The following is a 20,185-nucleotide window of genomic DNA, read 5'->3' as shown; positions in this document are numbered from 1 at the left end:
ATGTGCCAGATTCCTGTTAAATTTTTTTTACAAGGTTTTAGATTGGATTAAAAAAATAAATAAATCCTGAAATCTTGCAGTTTTCACTCTTCAGTCTAATATTAGGCTGACACTTCCTGTTTTGTAGAGAAGTCTTCTCCGTAATCATTTGATTATCATTACAGGTAACAGCTATATGCAATGAACACAGGATCAACTAATCAGAATAGAGGATGTCGCTGAGCAGGAAGAAGAGATCTAAGACCTCTGCAACAAGTCACAGATCATACCTAGAAAACACTCCCAGACTCCTATGGAGTCAGATCCTGATATGGGAATAGAACATTAATTTAGGGCAGATTTGGAAGATCTCAATGGATTACCTTCTACACCACTGATGCACTTCACTCGATCTCTGACTTCCACATTATACCCCTCGAAGGACATAAATACTCCATCCGGATAGTACGGGCCTCGCTGTGCATATACTTTGGAGTAGCTGTGGGAAAACTCAAATCGTTCAAAGCCATCATACTGAGCTATTTTCCCATAAACCTCAAAGTACTTCTCCATCCAGGAGAAGGGCATGTAGACTTCAGTGCCCTCTCTCCTGCACCGCACATTCTGATCTTCATTGACCAAGCAGTCTATCTCCTCATACTTCAGTCCTGCTCCTTTACTGTCCACCAGAGGTGGTGCCTTCTGCTGCTCCTGGGGTGAGGCCTCCTCAGATCGGAGCTGGACATTGGCAACATTACTCTCCGAGGCTGCGGCCCTCTTCTCAAGGCTTTCAACCCTTAAGCCCAATTGTGGCCCCCATGGAAGGGTAGAGGAATGGTCATTGGAGGAGCATTTGTTCCACAGCAAGACGGTCACCAGGGTAAAAAGCGAGCAGATAAAGATTAGAGTCTTATAATTGACTCGAGCTGCCAGGCAACGCATGTTCAGACCATACCTAGAAGGAAAACAAGATAAAAGGAATCATTAGTTTCCAAAAAACACTGTAAAAAGTGTGAACAAAAGAACAATTAGAAACAAAATGGCTATAAAGACGGGTCCAGACATCTGTGTTTAACAGTCCGAGCACAGCCTTCAACATAGACTGGTAGCAGGTCCCCTCACCCAAACCTGACCGCCTCAGCCATACTGATGATTTCAGTGATTGGAACCATAAACAGCCTGGAAATCATGATCCATATATGAGCCGTGAAAAAAAAATACGTGAATGCAGCCTTAAAGGGGTTGTCCCATGAACAAAGTATACTTTAAAGGGAACCTGTCACCACTTTTTTTTGGCTATAAGCTGCGGCCACCACCTCCAGGCTCTTATATACAGCATTCTAACATTCTGTATATAAGAGACCAGGCCGCTGTGAAAACATAGGTAAGTATTATAAAGTGTTTTCTTAACGGTCGCGCGGTTGGCCATATAAGCATCTCCGTTGTCTCGTGCCGGCGCTGCCTCTTTTGGCCATCTTTGTTCTCCTTATCTAGCCGCGGTGCATGACAGGTCCGACGTCATCCACACTTGCCGGCATTCAGGTCCTGAGCAGGCGCACTTTGATCTGCCTTGAGTAGGGCAGATCAAACTATTGTAGTGCGCCTGGGCAGGATCGGCGAGTGTGTATGACGTAGACGCGTCATGCATACAGACTTCAGAAAGAGGATGAAGATGGCCGAAAGAGGCGGCGCCGGCACCGGAGAACAGAGACGCCCATATGGCCAACTGTGTGATTGTTAGGTAAGTATTATAAAGTGTTCTATGCTCTCACAGCGACCTGGGAATACGGGAATACGGGGGGCAGGTGAACACGGGGGGGGGCAGGTGGATACGAGGGGGGGGGGGGGGCAGGTGGATACGGGGGGGGGCAGGTGGATACGGGGGGGGGGGCAGGTGGATACGGGGGTGGGGGGCAGGTTGATACGTGGGTGGGGGGCAGGTGGATACAGGAAGCAGGCTGTAGCCATGCAATCAATCTGCCATCACACACGATAGACTGAAGTCCCCGGACTGGGCAGTATCTGCGCTTTCTCACCTCGTCCTCGGCTGTATCCTCCAGCACAGGCGTTCCAGAGTCAGCATCCAAACATATAATGGAGCTTGCAGTGTTTAATTTAAGGCAAAGCGGAGCCTAAAACTGCAGGATATTACACCATTTGGCAGACAATGGCAGGAATACCCCCCGTGCGTGGGCACCTGACGTGTAACATATGTCGACAATGACAACTATAATCTGAAAATAACCATCTGTGGTGGAGAAACCGGATCCAAATACAGGAAAGCCGTTCAGCCACATACAGTTTACATTTCAAGAACATGCATAAGATCTATCCCATAATAGCTGGTACACTCTACCTACCCGAGTGCTGCCAGTCATAGGTCGGGTGGATAAAGCCGTGATGTGATAAAGTTCCGCCAATAGAAGCGGCAACAGATGAGTGAATGCTCCGTGTCAGCAGCAGGATCTCTGGACAGAAGCGATAAGCCGGGGAGAGCCGTGTCCATTATATCAGCCCCTCACAGGGATGTCAGCATCATCCGTCTGGATCAGAACCTACATCTATACGCCACACACTACAGCATACAATCTGTGCCCTCCGTGAGCGCGGCTCCTGCTGTGCGCAGCCCAGGGCAGACACGGCGCACATATGCTGCAGCTACACTGCCATCACATGCCCGGATTATGCTGCCACACACCTCCAGCCTCATTCACTGTGCAAATTTATGAAGAGCAACAATCCTAGCGTGAACCGAATATCATTACTGTTTACATACACAGCACATTAGTAACAGCCATATAATGCTCACACGCTGCACTCAGGATTATATGGCAATACAGAGAGCAAAAAGAAACCACCTGCGTGGCCATACTGTACCAGAGGATAGTTCACAAGGACCCCGAGAGAATCCATGAAAAAAAAAAATTGGTTTAAATACTTGCTGTGTAACAGAGCTATGCTGGTGGCACCATGTGGCGGTATATGGAAACTTGTAGTGGAGTCTGTGCACTGTTATAGGGTCACAAGGAATAACAGCACACATATAAGTGCCAATCTGTGCTAAATCTATAATATTGGCAAATCCTTCCGTTCCCAGGGTTCACAACACACCGCCAGCAGGTAACTCGTCTCTCACCGCTCAGAACGCAAAGTATCTTTTCATTTTAAGGTGATTTTTATTGTAGAAAACCTGAAAATTTTATTTTGCAAAAAAGGAACAAAAAAAAAAAAAAAAAAAAAAAAAGGGGGGGGGGGGGAGCGGTGTGTTTGGCAATGCTGAAATGACTTGTTTTAAAGGGAATCGGTCTCCAGGTTTTTGCACCATAATGTAGAGATAGAGACCCTGATTCCAGCGATGTGTCACTTACTGAGCTGTTTGCTGTTATTTTGATAAACTAAATGTTTTCTCTGCTGCAGATCTAGCAGTTATACAGAGGTGATGAATATGCTGGACTACTTGACAGCACACCAAGTAGTCCTGTAATGATAATCTCCTGCTGATTATACAGTGATTCTATCAAAACGACACTGAGCAGACCAGTAAGTGACACATTGCTGGAATCAGGGACTCTGCCCCTACATTACGCTACTCTCAGATTAGGTGGTAAAAATCTGGTGACAGATTCCCTTTAAAAGGTTTTGTTTTTTTAAGCGTTTATGCAATTCTACATTAACACAGAAAAGAGATACAGTTAGTAAAAGATAGCTCCAACTTTAAATAAAGCGAAAAACACTTGACATGAAAAAATGTTAACAAAATTGTATTAACTAAAAGAAATCAGTAAGTTTCAGTCGTCAATGTTAATTCCTTGATCCTACTTTCATCCTTTTCTTTTTCGGAGTGTCTCTCCCTGTAATACAGGCTGGATGTTAGCTACTGAGACCTGCAGCACCCTGGATACACACAGATCTAGCTAATGATCCACAGATGCTTTCTCTGCCCTCCCTGAGATACTTTCTCCCCTCTACACTGCGGGTCTGTGCTCAGCCACCTCGCCCCCCATGCTGCTATTACTTATCCACTCCCAGGGTGCACCAATCACCCCAATTCTCATATCTGATCAAACTTCTGCAGAACAGAGGCAGTGATTAGAACTCAGGTGACATTTTTATAGACATACAGAAAGGGACCTTAGATTGTGAGCCCCAATGGGGACAGTGTTACCAATGTATGTAAAGCGCTGTGGAATTAACAGCGCTATATAAATGAATAAGTATTATTATATGGGTTATATGCCCTACAAGGCAACGTGCTTGGTTTATACTGTCAGTTTGGGCTGATAGACTCACTTACATTTTTGCATTTAGAAAGCAAATGAACAGTAAAATAATTCTGTGAAAAAGTCTACATCATCTATAAAGCAATATTACAATCCATCAGCATTAGTTACCCAAACCACTCACTGTCTCCCGGGTCATATACAGTGCCATATTAAAAACAAAACACATGTACACCCCTAAGTACACAAACACCAAGACTTTCCATGCCAAGATCAAAGAGCCATGCCCAGTGGGCACATAGGAGCCCCCTACTCACCGCCTCACAATACCTCCTCGCTGCAAGACGTCCGCAGCCAAGACTGAAGACAAGAAGCGCTTGCTCTAAATCCGGAGCCCACACACAGCGCTGCCTGCCACGTCCTCCATGCATTTCTAATCTGAGAGTGGGAGAAAAAGCGACGTTCCCTGGTTAATGTGAATACAAATGTAAGCTAATTGCTTCAACCCAAGCAGAATTCAGATCAGTGTGCAGCCTGAATGCCAGAGCCCCTCCGCCCCCGGCACGCTGAATGCCAGCCCGCTTCTAGGTCACCACCGAGTACTAAACCGCACAGGTAACTCAAGGACAAGTGTGATCCAAGGCACCAAGTGTGACAACATGCAGAGGACATCATGAAGATTCTGCATAGGGTTACTGTAGACGGTGCAGCCGGGCACCTATAGGCCATTATCTGCTTTCTCACGTCTGCATGCACTGAAGTGTTCATCCTAAGCCTCCTGGTTCATAAATCCATTTGCTAGGTCTTCGTGCTGCAGTGCAATGATCGGGATACAATCACAGTAATGCCGCCATAGTAGATCATTAAAATATGGCCTAATCACTGCTGAAGAGTTTGTGCACAGTGACCCGATGCCCCCAGAAGCCATTAGTAGAGATGAGCGAGCGTGCTCAGCACTGCTTGATACTTTATGGAGCATTGGGGTGCTCAGTCACACTCGTTACTTGGCTAAGTATTGCAGGTGCTCGAGTTCTCACCACGCATGTTTCGCAGCTGTTAGATAGCCAATCAACATGCGGGGATTGCAAGCTATACATGATAATGCTATAGCCTTGTCGGCTGCTGGCATCACTGTGATTGGCCGGCTGCAGAGCATGATTGGGTCTGATATGAGATGCTGTGCACACTGCAGTTCAGTGGTACACGATCCCAGCAGAGACAGTGTTCGTACTGGAGGGGAGTATTATTCTAAATGAGGGAAACATTCAAATTGAGAAGGGGGTGTCCTAGTAGTGGACAACCCCTTTAAGGCTACTTTCACACATCAGGTTTTTTCCCATCAAGCACAATCCGGCAAAAACATGAAAAAACGGATCCGACGTCTGTTGCTGCCGGATCCGTTTTTTCCCCTATAGACTTTCATTAGCACTGGATTGTGCCGGATGGCCTTGCGTTTCATCTGTTTTTTTGCCGGATCTGGCAAAATTTACTTGTCCGGCGGCCGGATGAAACGTTGAAGTGAATGTTTTTGTGTCTGGCAAAAAAAAACGTATCGCGCCGCATCCGGCGTGTTTTATAATGGAATCCTATGGACGCCGAATCCGGCAAAAAACGGATCCGGCCGCCAGATCCGTTTTTTTGAACTGAGCATGCTCAGTATCACCCCGGATCTGTCAAAAAACTGAAGGAACTGATGGAAAAAAACTGATGCAACTGATCCGTTTTTTCGCCGGATCTGTCGCATCAGTTTTTTCGTTGGATCGTGCCTGATGCCAAAAACCTGATGTGTGAAAGCAGCCTAAAGGGGGCTTTACACGGTAACGATATCGCAATCGTGCGTACCCGCCCCCATAGTTTGTGCGACACGGGCATATCGGTGCCCATCGCGCACAAAAACGCGCTCCCCTGTCACATGCACTTACCTGCCCTGCGACATCGCTCTGGCCGGCGATCCGCCTCCTTTCTAAGGGGGCGGGTCGTTTGGCGTCACACGGCAGGCGGCCAATAGAAGCGGAGGGGCAGAGATGAGCGGGACGTAAACATCCCGCCCACCTCCTTCCTTCCGCATAGCCGGTGGAGGCAGGTAAGGAGATGTTCCTCGCTCCTGCGGTGTCATACACGTGATGTGTGCTGCCGCAGGAAGGGGGAACAACATCGCTAATTAGAAATAAACGATTTTTGCTGCTTTTGCGATCGTTTTAGATCGCAAAAAACAGTTACACACTGCGATATTGTTAATGACGCCGGATGTGCGTCAAACACCGGGACCCCAACGATAAAACATTAACGATATCGTAGCGTGTAAAGCCGCTTAAGGCTTCAGCACTTAAAGGGGTTATCTGGCTTATTTTATTTTTTGTTTTTCACTATTGGGCTACATTGGGGCATGTAAGTAGATAGCAACTACCTACCTGCCCTGCTGTCAGCCCCTCCCCCCGGCTCAGAGTGGTCATGTGACCGTTCCTGCTGTGATTTTGCGGCTTCTCCTGTGAGGATACGTCAACAGGGGCAGGAGCTTGTTGACGGGCATCACAGCCGACGTCATGTTGCCGCCCTGCAGCCGACCAAATAAAGTGTGACGAGCCCCAGCCCCTCTCATCCTTCCCCGCAAAACTGATAGAGACATGCCCCAAGCGACTTGCAGCTGTAATCGCAGCAAAAGGTGGCGCTAAAAAGTATTAACTTAAAGGGGATGAATAATATTGCACGCCCCAATTTTCAGTTTTTTTTACAAAAGTTTAAAATAAGCAATAAATTTCATTCCACTTCACGATTGTGTCCCACTTGTTGTTGATTCTTCACCATAACATTACATTTGTTATCTTTATGTTTGAAGCCTGAAATGTAGGAAAAGGTTGAAAAATTCAAGGGGGCCGAATACTTTCGCAAGGCACTGTATTTTGTATTACTTTATTGTACAGTTTTTCTTCACTGTACCTCAGGCTTCCATTGTATCCCAGTCCTATAAGAAAACAGCACAATACAGTGACAAGTCACGTGCAGAGCGGATCCGGGTCTCCGCTAAGAGCCAGCAGCTCTGCTATACCGGCTGGACAAGTTCCAATACACAACTCACTACACAGCAATCACTGAGTGCTATGAAAAGAGAAGACAGAAGCGGTGCTAAACCTTTTCTGTCTTCTTCTCCCTCAGGATCCCTGACTGTGTATGAGAGCTAGGGACCCAACATGCTCCCGATAGATTGCAGGCAGCATAAATGTACAACGGCACTACATTAAATCGACGGTGCTTGGCTGCAATGAGGTTAAAACGGCTTGTGGAACGTATATCAGTCTAAAGGCCACTTTACAAGCAAAGAGATCGCTAATGAGAGGTCGTTGGGGTCACGGAATTCGTGACGCACATCTGACCTTGTTAGCGACGTCGTTGCGTGTGACACGTACGAGTGACCGCTAACGATGCAAAATACTCACCACATCGTTGATTGTTGACACGTCGTCCATTTCCCAAATATCTTTGCTGGTGCAGGACGCAGGTTGTTCGTCGTTCCTGAGGCAGCACACATCACTACGTGTGACACCCCAGGAATGACGAACACCGTACCTGCGTCCTCCGGCAACGAGGTGGGCGTGACTTTCATGCGGCTGCTCTCCGCCCCTCCGCTTCTATTGGACGGCTGCCGTGTGATGTCGCTGTGACGCTGCACGAACCGCCCCCCTTAGAAAAGAGGCTGTTCGCCGGTCACAGAGACGTCGTTAGGAAGGTAAGTATGTGTGACGGGTCCTAGCGATTTTCTCCGCCATGGGCAGTGATTTGCCCGTGATGCACAAACGACGGCAGCGGGTGCGAACGCTAGCAACATCGCTAGTGATGTTGCAGCGGGTAAAGCCCCCTTAAGGCCAATGTCTTGTGAGTGATTCTTGCGACAATAGAGTCGCATCACCTGTCACGGCCTGCCGGTCTCTGAACAGGAGTGTGCAGCTGCATTTATTTCTGTGCAGCTGCACTCTGTCTGCGGAGCGACAGGCCATGCCGGATGATACGACTCAATTCTCGTGCGAGTCACTCGCAAGTGTGACACCGGCCTCATATGTCAAGTAACGATCCTAATTCTCATGCTCTGATACTAATTCCTTTCATTAGCATTCTGCCAGCCCTCTGGGTGCAGGGACTTCCTTTCTCTCACTTTCCAAGGTCCATTGCTTGTTGGCCCTAATCTCTCATTTTTTTTGTTAAAGTGCAATTGCTTAGGAAGGTATGGGACTTCCATGTGGCCAGAGGACTCCAAATAGATGTCTATAGAAGGCATATTGGAAAGGTTTGACCCACTTTGTTAGATCCACTTAAGTTATCCTTGAATATAAAGTAATTTCCTAATTTACAAGTAACATCCCCTTTATTAGCGCAATTTAATAATAGAAAAGTTAACGCAAAGTGAAGCTAAATTCTCCACGGCTGCCCTGCAGATTATGCCCAGACACAAGCAGGGTCCAAATCAGACAGTCGCTCCTGGGCCATAGGGGACAATCAGAGCAGTGATAAATGAATACGCAATATTACTCCATCGGAGGAGGACAGGTCAGCGGTCAGGCCCCTAACGCCTCCAATGTCTCACTTTACACGCCTCCAATGTCTCACTTTACACATGGCATACAGGGACTTGTGCGGCACATGGCAGGGTCAATGATCGGCCTTTAGTATTATAAGGACTGAAGGCACAGGATATTAAATAATACTAGCACAATAGCAATAAAGCCTGGCTACATTATGATCTGCAGTCATGTGCTCAGTGGGAAAACGACTGCGGTTACTTCACCGGCCAACATAGATCCACTGCCAGGATAGTCAGCCCAGAGGACACATGGAGGCCGAGCGCCTGGCATGGATTGTGAACAGTATCTACTGTAAGCCCGGGAGAACGCTCTCCAAACAAACGAGAACCATCCTAACAAACAATTCCAAGTGCCGTCTGGTAGGAATCACAATCCGTGCCATCCCCTAATGTATTTAGCCAAGATGGGTTCTGATGAGGAAAATACTGGAAAGCAGTATAAGCCCCGGCCGAGCCGTGCCCAACACACCAACGCTCATAGAAAACATGGATGATGCAAGACACAGACATACGAGCAGGTGATGCCCAGCGCCTCAAACTAAAATGATAGTTATTAAGATATTTATCCCCTGGAGATCCCGTTCTAGGGAACAGATGTAGCAACACTGATGAGGCGTCAGTCATTTTTTTTAATGCTCCCACATTGTGCAAATGCTGCATCCGTCAATACTACTCGGGATTTCATCATGCGAAAAATCCACCTATAATATGCCCCGGTCACCTTTCGCAATTCAGAGGGTAAAGTACAAATGTATAAATGTCATATTTACAGCTTGGGTCAATTTATCGTGTAAATTTATTGCATGGAAGCATACAATGTCCTTGTACGCCACGTGGGAATATATCAGTAAAAAGTTCCCCGATTACAAAACCCTTTTACAATCCTCCCTCCCAAAATGTTATCCCCCCCACACGCCCCGCAAAAAAAATGTTAGTTTACATATTGGACATTTGGGTCACCGCAATGTCAGTCTGTCCTCGCATACAACTTCCAGAGTGCACAGCTATTTAATTGCAGAGTACACTTTGTATATAGGTCTGTATATGGGCCACAGTGTCCGTCAATACTATATCTATATGTTCTGCTTGGGGATGTGTGGCCGCCTTCTGACCCTGCACACTCACCCTTGTAAATAATTAGCCTGGATCCTCTCTTCCCCAGTCAATTTGAGGCCAGGTTAGGCACATACAGATCTGATTCAATAGTCCATGCATGGAGTTCACCTTGTTACCAGTGGATCAGTTATCTGATTTTCGATCAAAAAGTTTTACTTAACGAGGAGCTTTCACAACATTTTTTTATGCAATAATGGCTGCAGATCAGAACATTTTTTTGTTTAATGTGTGTGTGTTTGGAGATATTAACAATTAAAGTATTTGGCACCTAATGAGTTAACTTTAAGTCCAGTGGTATTATTCAGAATTTTCTTTTGGGGCGTGTACTTTTCCATATACCAGTTAGGCCAGTTTCACACATCCTTCTTTTTGCCGGTTTTGCGGATCCGACGGGCTCCCGTACAGTGAATACAGTACAATGACAGCGCAACAAGCGCCAGTCACGTGCTGTCATGTGACCGGCGCATGTGACCCGGAAGTTACAGCGCTGTCATTGTACTGTATTCACTGTACGGGAGCGCGCCGGATCCGCGAAAGCGGCAAAAAGAAGGATGTGTGAAACTGGCCTTACTCAATCATAAACAGGCAGCAACACAGCAGAAAAAGAAACCGCCCCTACCACAGCTTAGGTTTCTTAGTGCGAGATGTTATTGTACATCCTTGATTGCCTGGTCTAACCTCCTGCATGATTAGACGGTGCTGGGTGATTACAGCACAGATGACTTGTACCTTTCAGATAAAATCCCTGAGTGGGAAGGGATAGAACAGCTGATTTTAGCCATGTCACATTACAAATAGTTATAAGCGAGCACTAAAGCGCTTATGTGCTCTTTACTCGAGTCAAGCAGGTCGGACGCTCTGACGGGCTAGACTCAAGTAATGAGTATAATAGAAATCAAGTATTGGGCAGCTTGGCTCTCTGCCTACATAGAGCCAGGCATAAACTGAGCATTTCAGGAGGGTTGGCTGTTTTTTTTTTTTTTTTTTTTTTTTTTTACACACGCGTCATCCAAACATGTTGATTTTACCCCAAGTGAGAGCCAGAGACTACAAGTGGCCCTCACTGGTGTGCCGGCTCCCATCATTTACTGAACAGAAGGTAGCTGGATCTTTGTGTCTGATCGTTCACAAACGACATCCTAGCACCAGCGATACGCAACAGAGTACCGAGCGTACCTAAGCACCCTGATGCTCGCACATCATTACAAACCTTTCTTAAGGTCTCCTCCTTTCATAGCACTGTCAGCTCTGCTGTACTGCCCTTACCACCACACTGCATGTTGGAAGAGAAGTCACAGTTATGTCTGTTGTGTTAAGGGCAACTTGTAATCACACCTTGCTTTGCTCTCACAGAAAAGGGATAACAAGATGCTGTGAGCACAATAGATATGTGTGACATCTCTGGGAAAGCACTGTGGTGGAAGTAGCAGTACAGCAGAGCTCGCAGTGCTAGGAGAGCTGACAGAAGGGTTAGAAATGTGACACAGCTAAACTTAACTGCACATTCTAATCATGCAGGAGGTTAAACCAGGAGATCAGTGTTGTATCATTACTAGGGATGATCGAATACCACAAATATTCGGCTTCATGAATATTTGCTAAATAGATCGCCGCTATTCGACTATTCGCGAATATTCCATGCACAATGTAAGTCTATGGGAAACCCGAACAACAACTATTCGGCCTTCCCATAGACATACATTGCACATCGAATTTTCGCATAGCGGCGACCTATTCGTTGGATATTCACGAAGTTGAATATTTGTGGTATTCGATCATCCCTAATCATTACATCTCACACACTGACAAAGGCTTATGATTGAACAACTCATACAGAAAAAAGAAATATAAACCTCTTGTGAAAACTATCTAATAATACCCACTTGAACTTAACAAAAGTTAACACATTAGGTCCCAAATATTTTGAGTGCCAAGTACTCAACATTGGAGAGGCAAAATAATAATAATAATAAAAAAAAAACAAAAAAAAACAAAACACCTTTTTCTTCCACTCTGCAGCCAATATTGCATCTAGTGACTAGTTCAACATAGACTAATTTGGTGAAAAGTTAAGAATCTCACGTTTTTATGATGTATAACAATTCAGGAATTAGTTTACTTTATATATTGTGAGGTAGCGTGTTCGGCTGCGCAGCAGAAGACACGGGATCCAGGCATTAAGTTTCACAGCACACGGTTTAATGTCCAAACAAAAATCCACACCAATATACATGTGCCTCTCCAGCAGAGAACTCAGGGAGTTGTGTTCACTCCCTCACACCCGGCACACCTGCCCTTGTTCCTGTTTCCATTTAACCCTTCCTTCAGCCTGTAGGGAAACAGCATTAACCCTAGAGTGGATTTACTTTCTATCATGGAGTGAGCACAACCGGGGCGAGACATACCGGCCGTCATAGATAACCCCGGTCACAGTCTCACATACCCCCCCCCCTCAGTTCAAGCGTGCGGGGTTGAACTCCCGCCATCAAACACGGGCCGCGGGACAAGGCATCGGCGTTGCCCTGCAACCCACCGGCCCTATGTTCAACCGTAAACCGGAAGTTCTGCAGAGAAAGGAACCACCGGGTAACCCGGGCATTCCGTTCCTTGGCGGACCTCATCCAGACCAGTGGAGAGTGATCCGTCACCAAGCGAAACTGCCGTCCCAGCAGGTAATAGCGTAGGGACTCCAAGGCCCACTTGATCGCCAGGCACTCCTTCTCCACTACGCTATAATTCCGCTCGGGAGGGGTGAGCTTCCTACTTAAGAAGGTAACGGGGTGTTCCTCCCCCTGAACCACCTGAGACAACACTGCCCCCAGGCCGACCTCCGAGGCGTCAGTCTGTACTATGAACTCCTTCCGGAAATCCGGGTGTACGAGAACGGGCTGTCCGCACAGGACCCCCTTCAGGGCCCGGAAGGAGTCCTCGGCCTGCGGAGTCCAGCGCACCATGACGGACTTCTTGCCTTTGAGAAGGTCCGTCAAGGGGGCGGATAGTCCCGCAAAATCCTTTACAAACCTCCTGTAGTACCCCACGATACCCAGGAAGGCCCTAACCTGCTTCGTGGTCAGGGGTCTAGGCCACTTCTGGATCGCCTCAACCTTGTTAATTTGGGGCTTAATCACTCCTTGGCCTATCACGTAGCCCAAGTAGCGGGCTTCCGTGAGTCCCAACGCACATTTCTTGGGATTGGCTGTCAATCCGGCTGTTCGAAGTGCGTCCACCACCGCTTGTACCTGTTCCAAGTGGGTCTGCCAATCGGAGCTGTAAATAATGATGTCATCAAGGTACGCTGATGCATACGCCTGGTGGGGTTCCAGCACTAAGTCCATCAACCTCTGGAACGTGGCCGGAGCGCCATGTAACCCAAAAGGCAAGACAACATAGTGGAAGAGACCCTCCGGCGTAACAAAAGCGGTTTTCTCCTTGGCGGACTCCGTCAGTGGCACCTGCCAGTAGCCCTTGGTCAGGTCGAGCGTGGTAAAATACCGCGCCTGTCCCAGCCTATCAATCAGCTCATCCACCCTGGGCATGGGGTAGAGATCGAACTTGGATATTTCGTTCAATCTCCTAAAGTCATTGCAGAACCTTAAGGAGCCATCGGGTTTTGGTATTAGGACAATCGGACTAGCCCATTCACTCCGGGATTTTTCGATGACCCCCAGGCGTAACATTGTCTTTACTTCCTCTGATATGGCTTGTCGTCGAGCCTCCGGTACCCGGTATGACTTCAGGCGTACCTTCAGGTGGGGCTCGGTGACAATATCATGTCGTATCAGACTGGTCCTACCGGGCAGCTCGGAGAAGACATCGGGGTTCTGCTGAACCAACCGTCTGGCCTCTCGCCTCTGAGTCTTGGTTAGGGCTTCTCCAATCCTTACTTCCGGTTCGTCCTCTCCGGAGGTCGCTGGAGCCGGAGGTGAACGACCCGAAGAGGAGGGAGATGGGGAAAAAACAGCCATCAGGCTTTCCCGTTCCTGCCAAGGTTTTAATAGGTTGACATGGTATATTTGTTCAGGTTTCCGCCTACCGGGCTGCAATACTTTATAGTTAACCACCCCGACTCTTTCCTTTATCTCGTAGGGGCCTTGCCACTGAGCCAGGAATTTACTCTCCGCCGTGGGGATTAATACCAACACCCGATCCCCGGGTTTAAAGGTCCGCACGGTGGCTTGTCTATTGTAGCGGCCGCTTTGCGCGGCCTGAGCCTCCTGTAAATGCTCCTTCACAATTGGCATGACCGCGCTTATGCGGTTCTGCATACCCAAAATGTGTTCAATCACACTTTTATGGGGGGTGGGCTCTTGCTCCCATGTTTCCTTTGCCAGGTCCAACAATCCCCGGGGATGTCGCCCGTATAACAATTCAAAAGGCGAAAACCCCGTGGATGCCTGTGGCACCTCACGGATGGCAAACATCAAATAGGGAAGCATCATATCCCAGTCTTTCCCGTCTTTTGAAATTACCCTTTTTAGCATGGTTTTCAGGGTTTTATTGAAACGCTCGACTAAACCGTCCGTTTGAGGATGATACACAGACGTACGCAACTGCTTGATCTGGAGTAGCCGGCATAGCTCTTTGGTCACTTTAGACATGAATGGGGTCCCGTGATCCGTAAGGATCTCCTTGGGCAACCCCACCCGGCAGAACACAGCAAACAACTCCCGAGCTATAAGCTTTGCTGCAGTATGTCTGAGAGGTATCGCCTCGGGATACCGGGTGGCATAGTCAACGATCACTAGGATGTGTTGGTGCCCTCGAGCGGACTTTACGAGGGGCCCCACCAGATCCATCCCTATCCGTTCAAAAGGGACTTCTATAATGGGTAACAGTACCAATGGACTGCGAAAATGGGTCAGGGGTGCGGTAAGCTGACACTCCGGGCAGGTTTCGCAGAACCGTTTTACCTCCCCAAAGACTCCGGGCCAATAGAATCTTTGCAATATTCGCTCCTGCGTTTTCTTGACCCCTAGGTGGCCACTCATCAGGTGTTTATGAGCCAAGTCGAGGACCCGCCGACGATGCGGCTGGGGCACCACCAACTGCTCTACCCCCACGCCCCGTATTTCATCTACCCGGTAGAGTAAATCCTGCTTAAGAGCGAAATGGGGGTACCTTACCTGGGCACCCGGCAGCTGTGCCACCCCGTCAATTACTGTCACCCGACTCCGGGCATGTATTAATGTAGGGTCCTGGAGTTGGGCAGTCCCAAACGTATCCGGGGACGCCTCCAACTCCGGGATGGGTTCGACTGTCTCAGCCTCTCCTGCCAATACCTCTAGGGGCGACCTATCTGGTTCACATTCTGTCCCTATCATGGGGACCCCTACGGCAGGTGTCCCGGATTCAGGATTTTAGGGCTCAGGTCCCGGACTGACCAATATCTGCGGAGACTTAGGGGGTCCCTTCCATAAAGTCCAAAAATAGGGCAGATCCCTTCCTAGGATCACGTCATAAGGAAGAGAGTGTTAAGAAGTCCCACCTCATGTTGCACCTGACCGCAAGGTGCTGTGATGGTGACAATCCCCGTGGGATAGTCTCGGCGGTCCCCATGTATGCAAACCACCCCCACGGTACGTCCTGTGGCCTTTACTTTAGCCCTCAAGGTGGATCGCACAAGGGTCACTAAGCTTCCGGAATCCAACAATCCTGTAACCGGACATCCATTCACCTGTATTTGGCACAAGTGGGGCTCCGTCTCTGGGGAGACCAGGTCAGCGGTACACACCACCTGAGCATACATTGAACCCCGCCGGGTAACCCCACAATCCATGGGCTCAGTGGTGAGTGGACACTGGGCTTCCATATGTCCCACCCGCTGGCACCGCCAACATCTAATGGGGACGGAAACCCCCTTGACGGGTTGTCGTTTAGGGTACAGAACCTTCCGGACCTCAGGATTGGCGGCCGCGGCCTCAGGCGGGACGGTAGGGGACTCCTGCACCGTTGTCGGCGGTGGGTCCTTGGCCCTAGGCTTGGAGGGGCCGGACCGACGGGCGGTACGCAAAGTCTCAGTGTCCCGTATCAAGTCCTGCGTAGCCACATGCCGCTCTACCAGGGACACTAATTGGTCCAGGGTACTCGGGTCACCCTGTCCTACCCACCGTTGAACGGTGACGGGTAAAGTGCGCACAAAACGATCCACTACTACCCTTTCCACCATCTGCGCCGGGCTCAGAGTGTCAGGCTGCAACCATTTTTTTACAAGATGCAACAAGTCATAGGCCTGGGAGCGTACGGGTTTGGCTTCCTCATAGAACCACTGATTTACCCGCTGAGCCCGTACATAGGTATTCACCCCCAACCGTGCCAGTATTTCGGCTTTTAGGGTCACATAGTCAATGGCGTCCTCGGTACAGAGGTCCAGGTACGCTTTTTGGGGTTCCCCCGTCAGATAGGGCGACAATACCTCAGCCCACTGGGGGGGTCGGCAGCTTTTCCCGCTCGGCCACCCGCTCAAACACCGCCAGGAACGCTTCCACATCATCCCCCGGGGGTCATCTTTTGCAACGCTTGTCTCACCGCTTTCCGGACACTGCCGTCATCACCCGGTCCCGGGGTTGTTGCTGCCGGTCCGGCACGGATCGACTTGGCCAGGAGAACCATCTGTTCTTGATGTCTTTGTTCCTGCAATTGTAAGGCTTGCTGCTGACGTGCATTGGCCTGAACCAGCTGTTCTTGGTGTCTTTGGTCCTGCGATTTCAAGGATTGGAGCAGGTGTGCATTGGTCTGTTGCTGCTGTGCATTAGCCTGAGCCAAATGCTTTAGTATGTCCTCCATGGCGTCGCTGGGTTTGGGCCGTAGTATAGCCGCTTGAATCCAGGACATGTGCTACCGGGTCACCAGAAAAGGAAGCTACACCTCACCGGCCGGGATGCCCACATTCTCCACCATATGTGAGGTAGCGTGGTCGGCTGCGCAGCAGAAGACACGGGATCCAGGCATTAAGTTTCACAGCACACGGTTTAATGTCCAAACAAAAATCCACACCAATATACATGTGCCTCTCCAGCAGAGAACTCGGGGAGTTGTGTTCACTCCCTCACACCCGGCACACCTGCCCTTGTTCCTGTTTCCACTTAACCCTTCCTTCAGCCTGTAGGGAAACAGCATTAACCCTAGAGTGGATTTACTTTCTATCATGGAGTGAGCACAACCGGGGCGAGACATACCGGCCGTCATAGATAACCCCGGTCACAGTCTCACAATATATATATATATATATATATATATATATATATATATATATATATATATATATTATATTATATTATATTATATTATTATATATATATACATATATATACATACATACATATATATACACATATACATACACACACACACATACACACTACATACATACACACACACACACACACACACATATATATATATATGGAACAAACTTTCACGTGCCTGGTGTGAGGATGAGGAAGGTGCAGTATTTCAGACTGAGTATATCGCCTATTTTCCAAGCGAAAAAGAAAATATGCAAGTTGTCGTTTTAGACTTCACAAAAAGCCTGTTATTCTTTAATGTTTCCAGTATACACAACATATATACAAGGACACAGTATGATTTCTTGTTTCTCGCTGTATGTTCTATTCCTGTATTGTCTCTCACCCACATGTGAACTCTTCTTTGAATTTTTGACGGTAACATATACTCCAGTCCTTACGCAAGAAATGTTGCCAAGGTGACTGGCATCTCTCAGGTGGCGGAGGCAAACACAGACTGATGTGCTGCGGGCGTCCTCATATCCTCGGGGGATCTTGAAGTCTCCTGACTGTGCAGAGACACATAATGAGCCGCTATGACACTTGTATGATCACACAGCCTGTGTAATGAGAAGAGGTGCGCAGATCGGTATCACCTGAGCCAGCACAACCACAGCGCATACATTTAGTAATGAGAGTGTAAGGTGGTACCAGGCAGGAGAGGTTTTACGAGGTTATAAAGTTATTTATTTCCATGGTATGGCATAAAATTATAATTGGTGGGTGGAGGCGGTGTTGATGATATTTAGGACCCCCGACAATTTTCAGCACAGCTCCATTCCAATTAATGAAGCTCCCGACTCGGCAGCGGCTGGGGACTCTGCAGCGCCAGACTACTGAGGCTCCTCACTCCGAAGATCAGTGTCTGTACTCAAAAGTATATAGTGATGGGCCATTAAAGGCAATCTGTCAGCAGATTTTTGCTAGGTGAGCTGAAGCCAGCATGCTGCAAAGATTAACATAGACAATTCAGGGATGCTTGTCTTGTCAAAGTCTGATCTGTGGTTTATTTTCCATGTTTGTTTAAAGGGAACCTGTCACCAGATTTGGCGACTATAAGCTGTGGCCACCACCAGTGAGCTGTTATGTATAGCATTCTAACATGCTGTTTATAAGAGCCCAGGCCTCTTTGTAGAACGTAAAAATCACTTTATAATACTTACCTAAGGGGCGGTGCAGTGTAGACCGGTCAGATGAGTGTCTACGTTCTCCGGTGTCGGCACTTCCTCTTTCAGCCATCTTTGTCCTGCTTCTGAAGTCTGGGTGCATGACCCATCCTACGTCATCCACACAGGCCAGCATTGAGGTCCCACGCAGGGCAGATCAAAGTATTGTAGTGCGCCCTCGCGGGACCTCAATGCCGGGTAATGGCCATTTTTATATCTGCCCAGTTGCCAAATTACGGCGTATCTCATAACTGGGTACCTACTCTAAACCTGAAGCCTTCAATACAGAGTAGGTACCCATTTACGAGATACCGTGACGTGACTACTGGGCAAAAATAAAAATGGCCATTCTTGTATGCTAAAATCTCATTTTTCTTAGATTTTCTTCAGCAGTAATGCATATCTATATTCTTACATTCATGGTTTTCATGCTTTAGCATTTCAGAGTAATCAGAGTACAGTCCGATATACGCAGAGACGGACAAAGGAGAAGATGGGGAGCTTTATCTCTCCTCCTCCTCACCTGTGCTCCAATTCTCACATATGGGATATTCTGAGCACAGTAGATGACGCTCAGTCACACTCACAGCAGAGTACAGTATCAGAGTGGGTTGATATACACACACACACACACACTCTCACACCTTTTAAATTATATATACAGTGACATGTAAAAGTTTGGACACTTCTAGTCAAAATTACTGTGAACACTTAAGCAAGTTGAGGATGAAATTATCTCTAATAGGCATAAGGTCTAAAGATGACATTTTCTTTGTATTTCAGGCAAAAAGATAAATAAAATCAGCTGCTAAGCACCCTGAAAATGAAAATAGTTGAGGCCCATGAAGGGAGAGAAGGCTATAAAAAGATAGAAAAGCATTTTAAAGTTGCCCCTCAGTTTGAAATGTACCGTATTTTACGGATTATAAGACGCACCCCAAATTTAGAGGAAGAAAATAGGGGAAAAATAGAATTTTTAATGTTAAAAGGTGGATTTGTCTTAAAATGGGAGTTAGTTTTAGAATTCGGATATAGCTTAGTGGGGGCGCAGTGGAGCGGGGGGGGGGGGGGGGGGGGTCGCAGCTGAAAATGGTGGTGGCGACATGCTGCGGGTCCGAGGCTGGAAGGAGGGGATGTTGCGGTAGCATAAGGGCTTCATTGATCTCCGGTCAGTGGACAAGATGTGCTTCAGGATAATGGCTGTGGAGGCAGCGCATGTGCAGACTGAGATCTCAGAGAGCAAAGAATGAGATTTCAGCTCTGAGTGGGGAAAAAAAAAAAAAAAGTGCGTCCGAAAAATACAGTAATTAAAAAATGGCAGTTAACAGGGACAGTGGAGGTCAAGATGAGGTCTGGAAGACCAAGCAACATTTCTGTGAGAGCTGCTCGTAGGATTACTAGAGAGGCATATCAGAACCCCCCTATTTAACTGCAAAAGACTTTCAGGAAGATTTAGCAGACTCGGGAGTTGTGGTACATTGTTCTACCATTCAGAGACACCTGCACAAATATGGCCTTCATGGAAGAGTTCTCAAAAGAAAACCTCCTGCGTCATCACCATAAAATTTTGCATCAGAAGTATCTAAACAAGCTGATGCATTTTGGAAACAAGTCTTGTGGACTGATGAGGTTAAAGTAGAACTCTGGCCACAATAATCAAAAAGGTATTTGTGGACAAAAAAGGGCTCAGAATTTCAGGAAAAGAATCTCTCGCCAACCATTAAGCATGGGGGTGCATCAATCATGCTTTGAGGTTGTGTTGCAGCCAATGGCAGGAGGAACATTTCACGGGTAGAGGGAAGAATAGATTAGAAGAGATTAATAGAATAGATTCAATGAAATCTCAAC

At 47.6% G+C, this 20,185-nt stretch overlaps 1 protein-coding gene across 5 annotated transcripts in view; it reads right to left on the bottom strand.

The window, feature by feature from the left end:
• GLCE (glucuronic acid epimerase) overlaps positions 1-20,185 on the bottom strand; it is a 114,325-nt gene that overhangs the window by 25,980 nt on the left and 68,160 nt on the right. For 3 of the 5 annotated variants that reach the window (XM_075342874.1, XM_075342875.1, XM_075342877.1), the window contains one exon: positions 363-934. In XM_075342874.1, the coding sequence (XP_075198989.1) occupies positions 363-921 (559 nt within the window). In that variant the 5' untranslated portion in view covers positions 922-934. Of the gene's footprint in view, positions 1-362; positions 935-2,339; positions 2,498-4,516; positions 4,614-20,185 lie in introns of those variants that run through there. The other 2 variants (XM_075342878.1, XM_075342879.1) reach the window with 2 other exon arrangements.

This window comes from Anomaloglossus baeobatrachus, chromosome 4, assembly GCF_048569485.1.
Source record: "Anomaloglossus baeobatrachus isolate aAnoBae1 chromosome 4, aAnoBae1.hap1, whole genome shotgun sequence".
Taxonomy (NCBI): domain Eukaryota; kingdom Metazoa; phylum Chordata; class Amphibia; order Anura; family Aromobatidae; genus Anomaloglossus; species Anomaloglossus baeobatrachus.
Note: the sequence above shows the minus strand (reverse complement) of the source record. Positions and strands in the feature narration are given on the sequence as shown.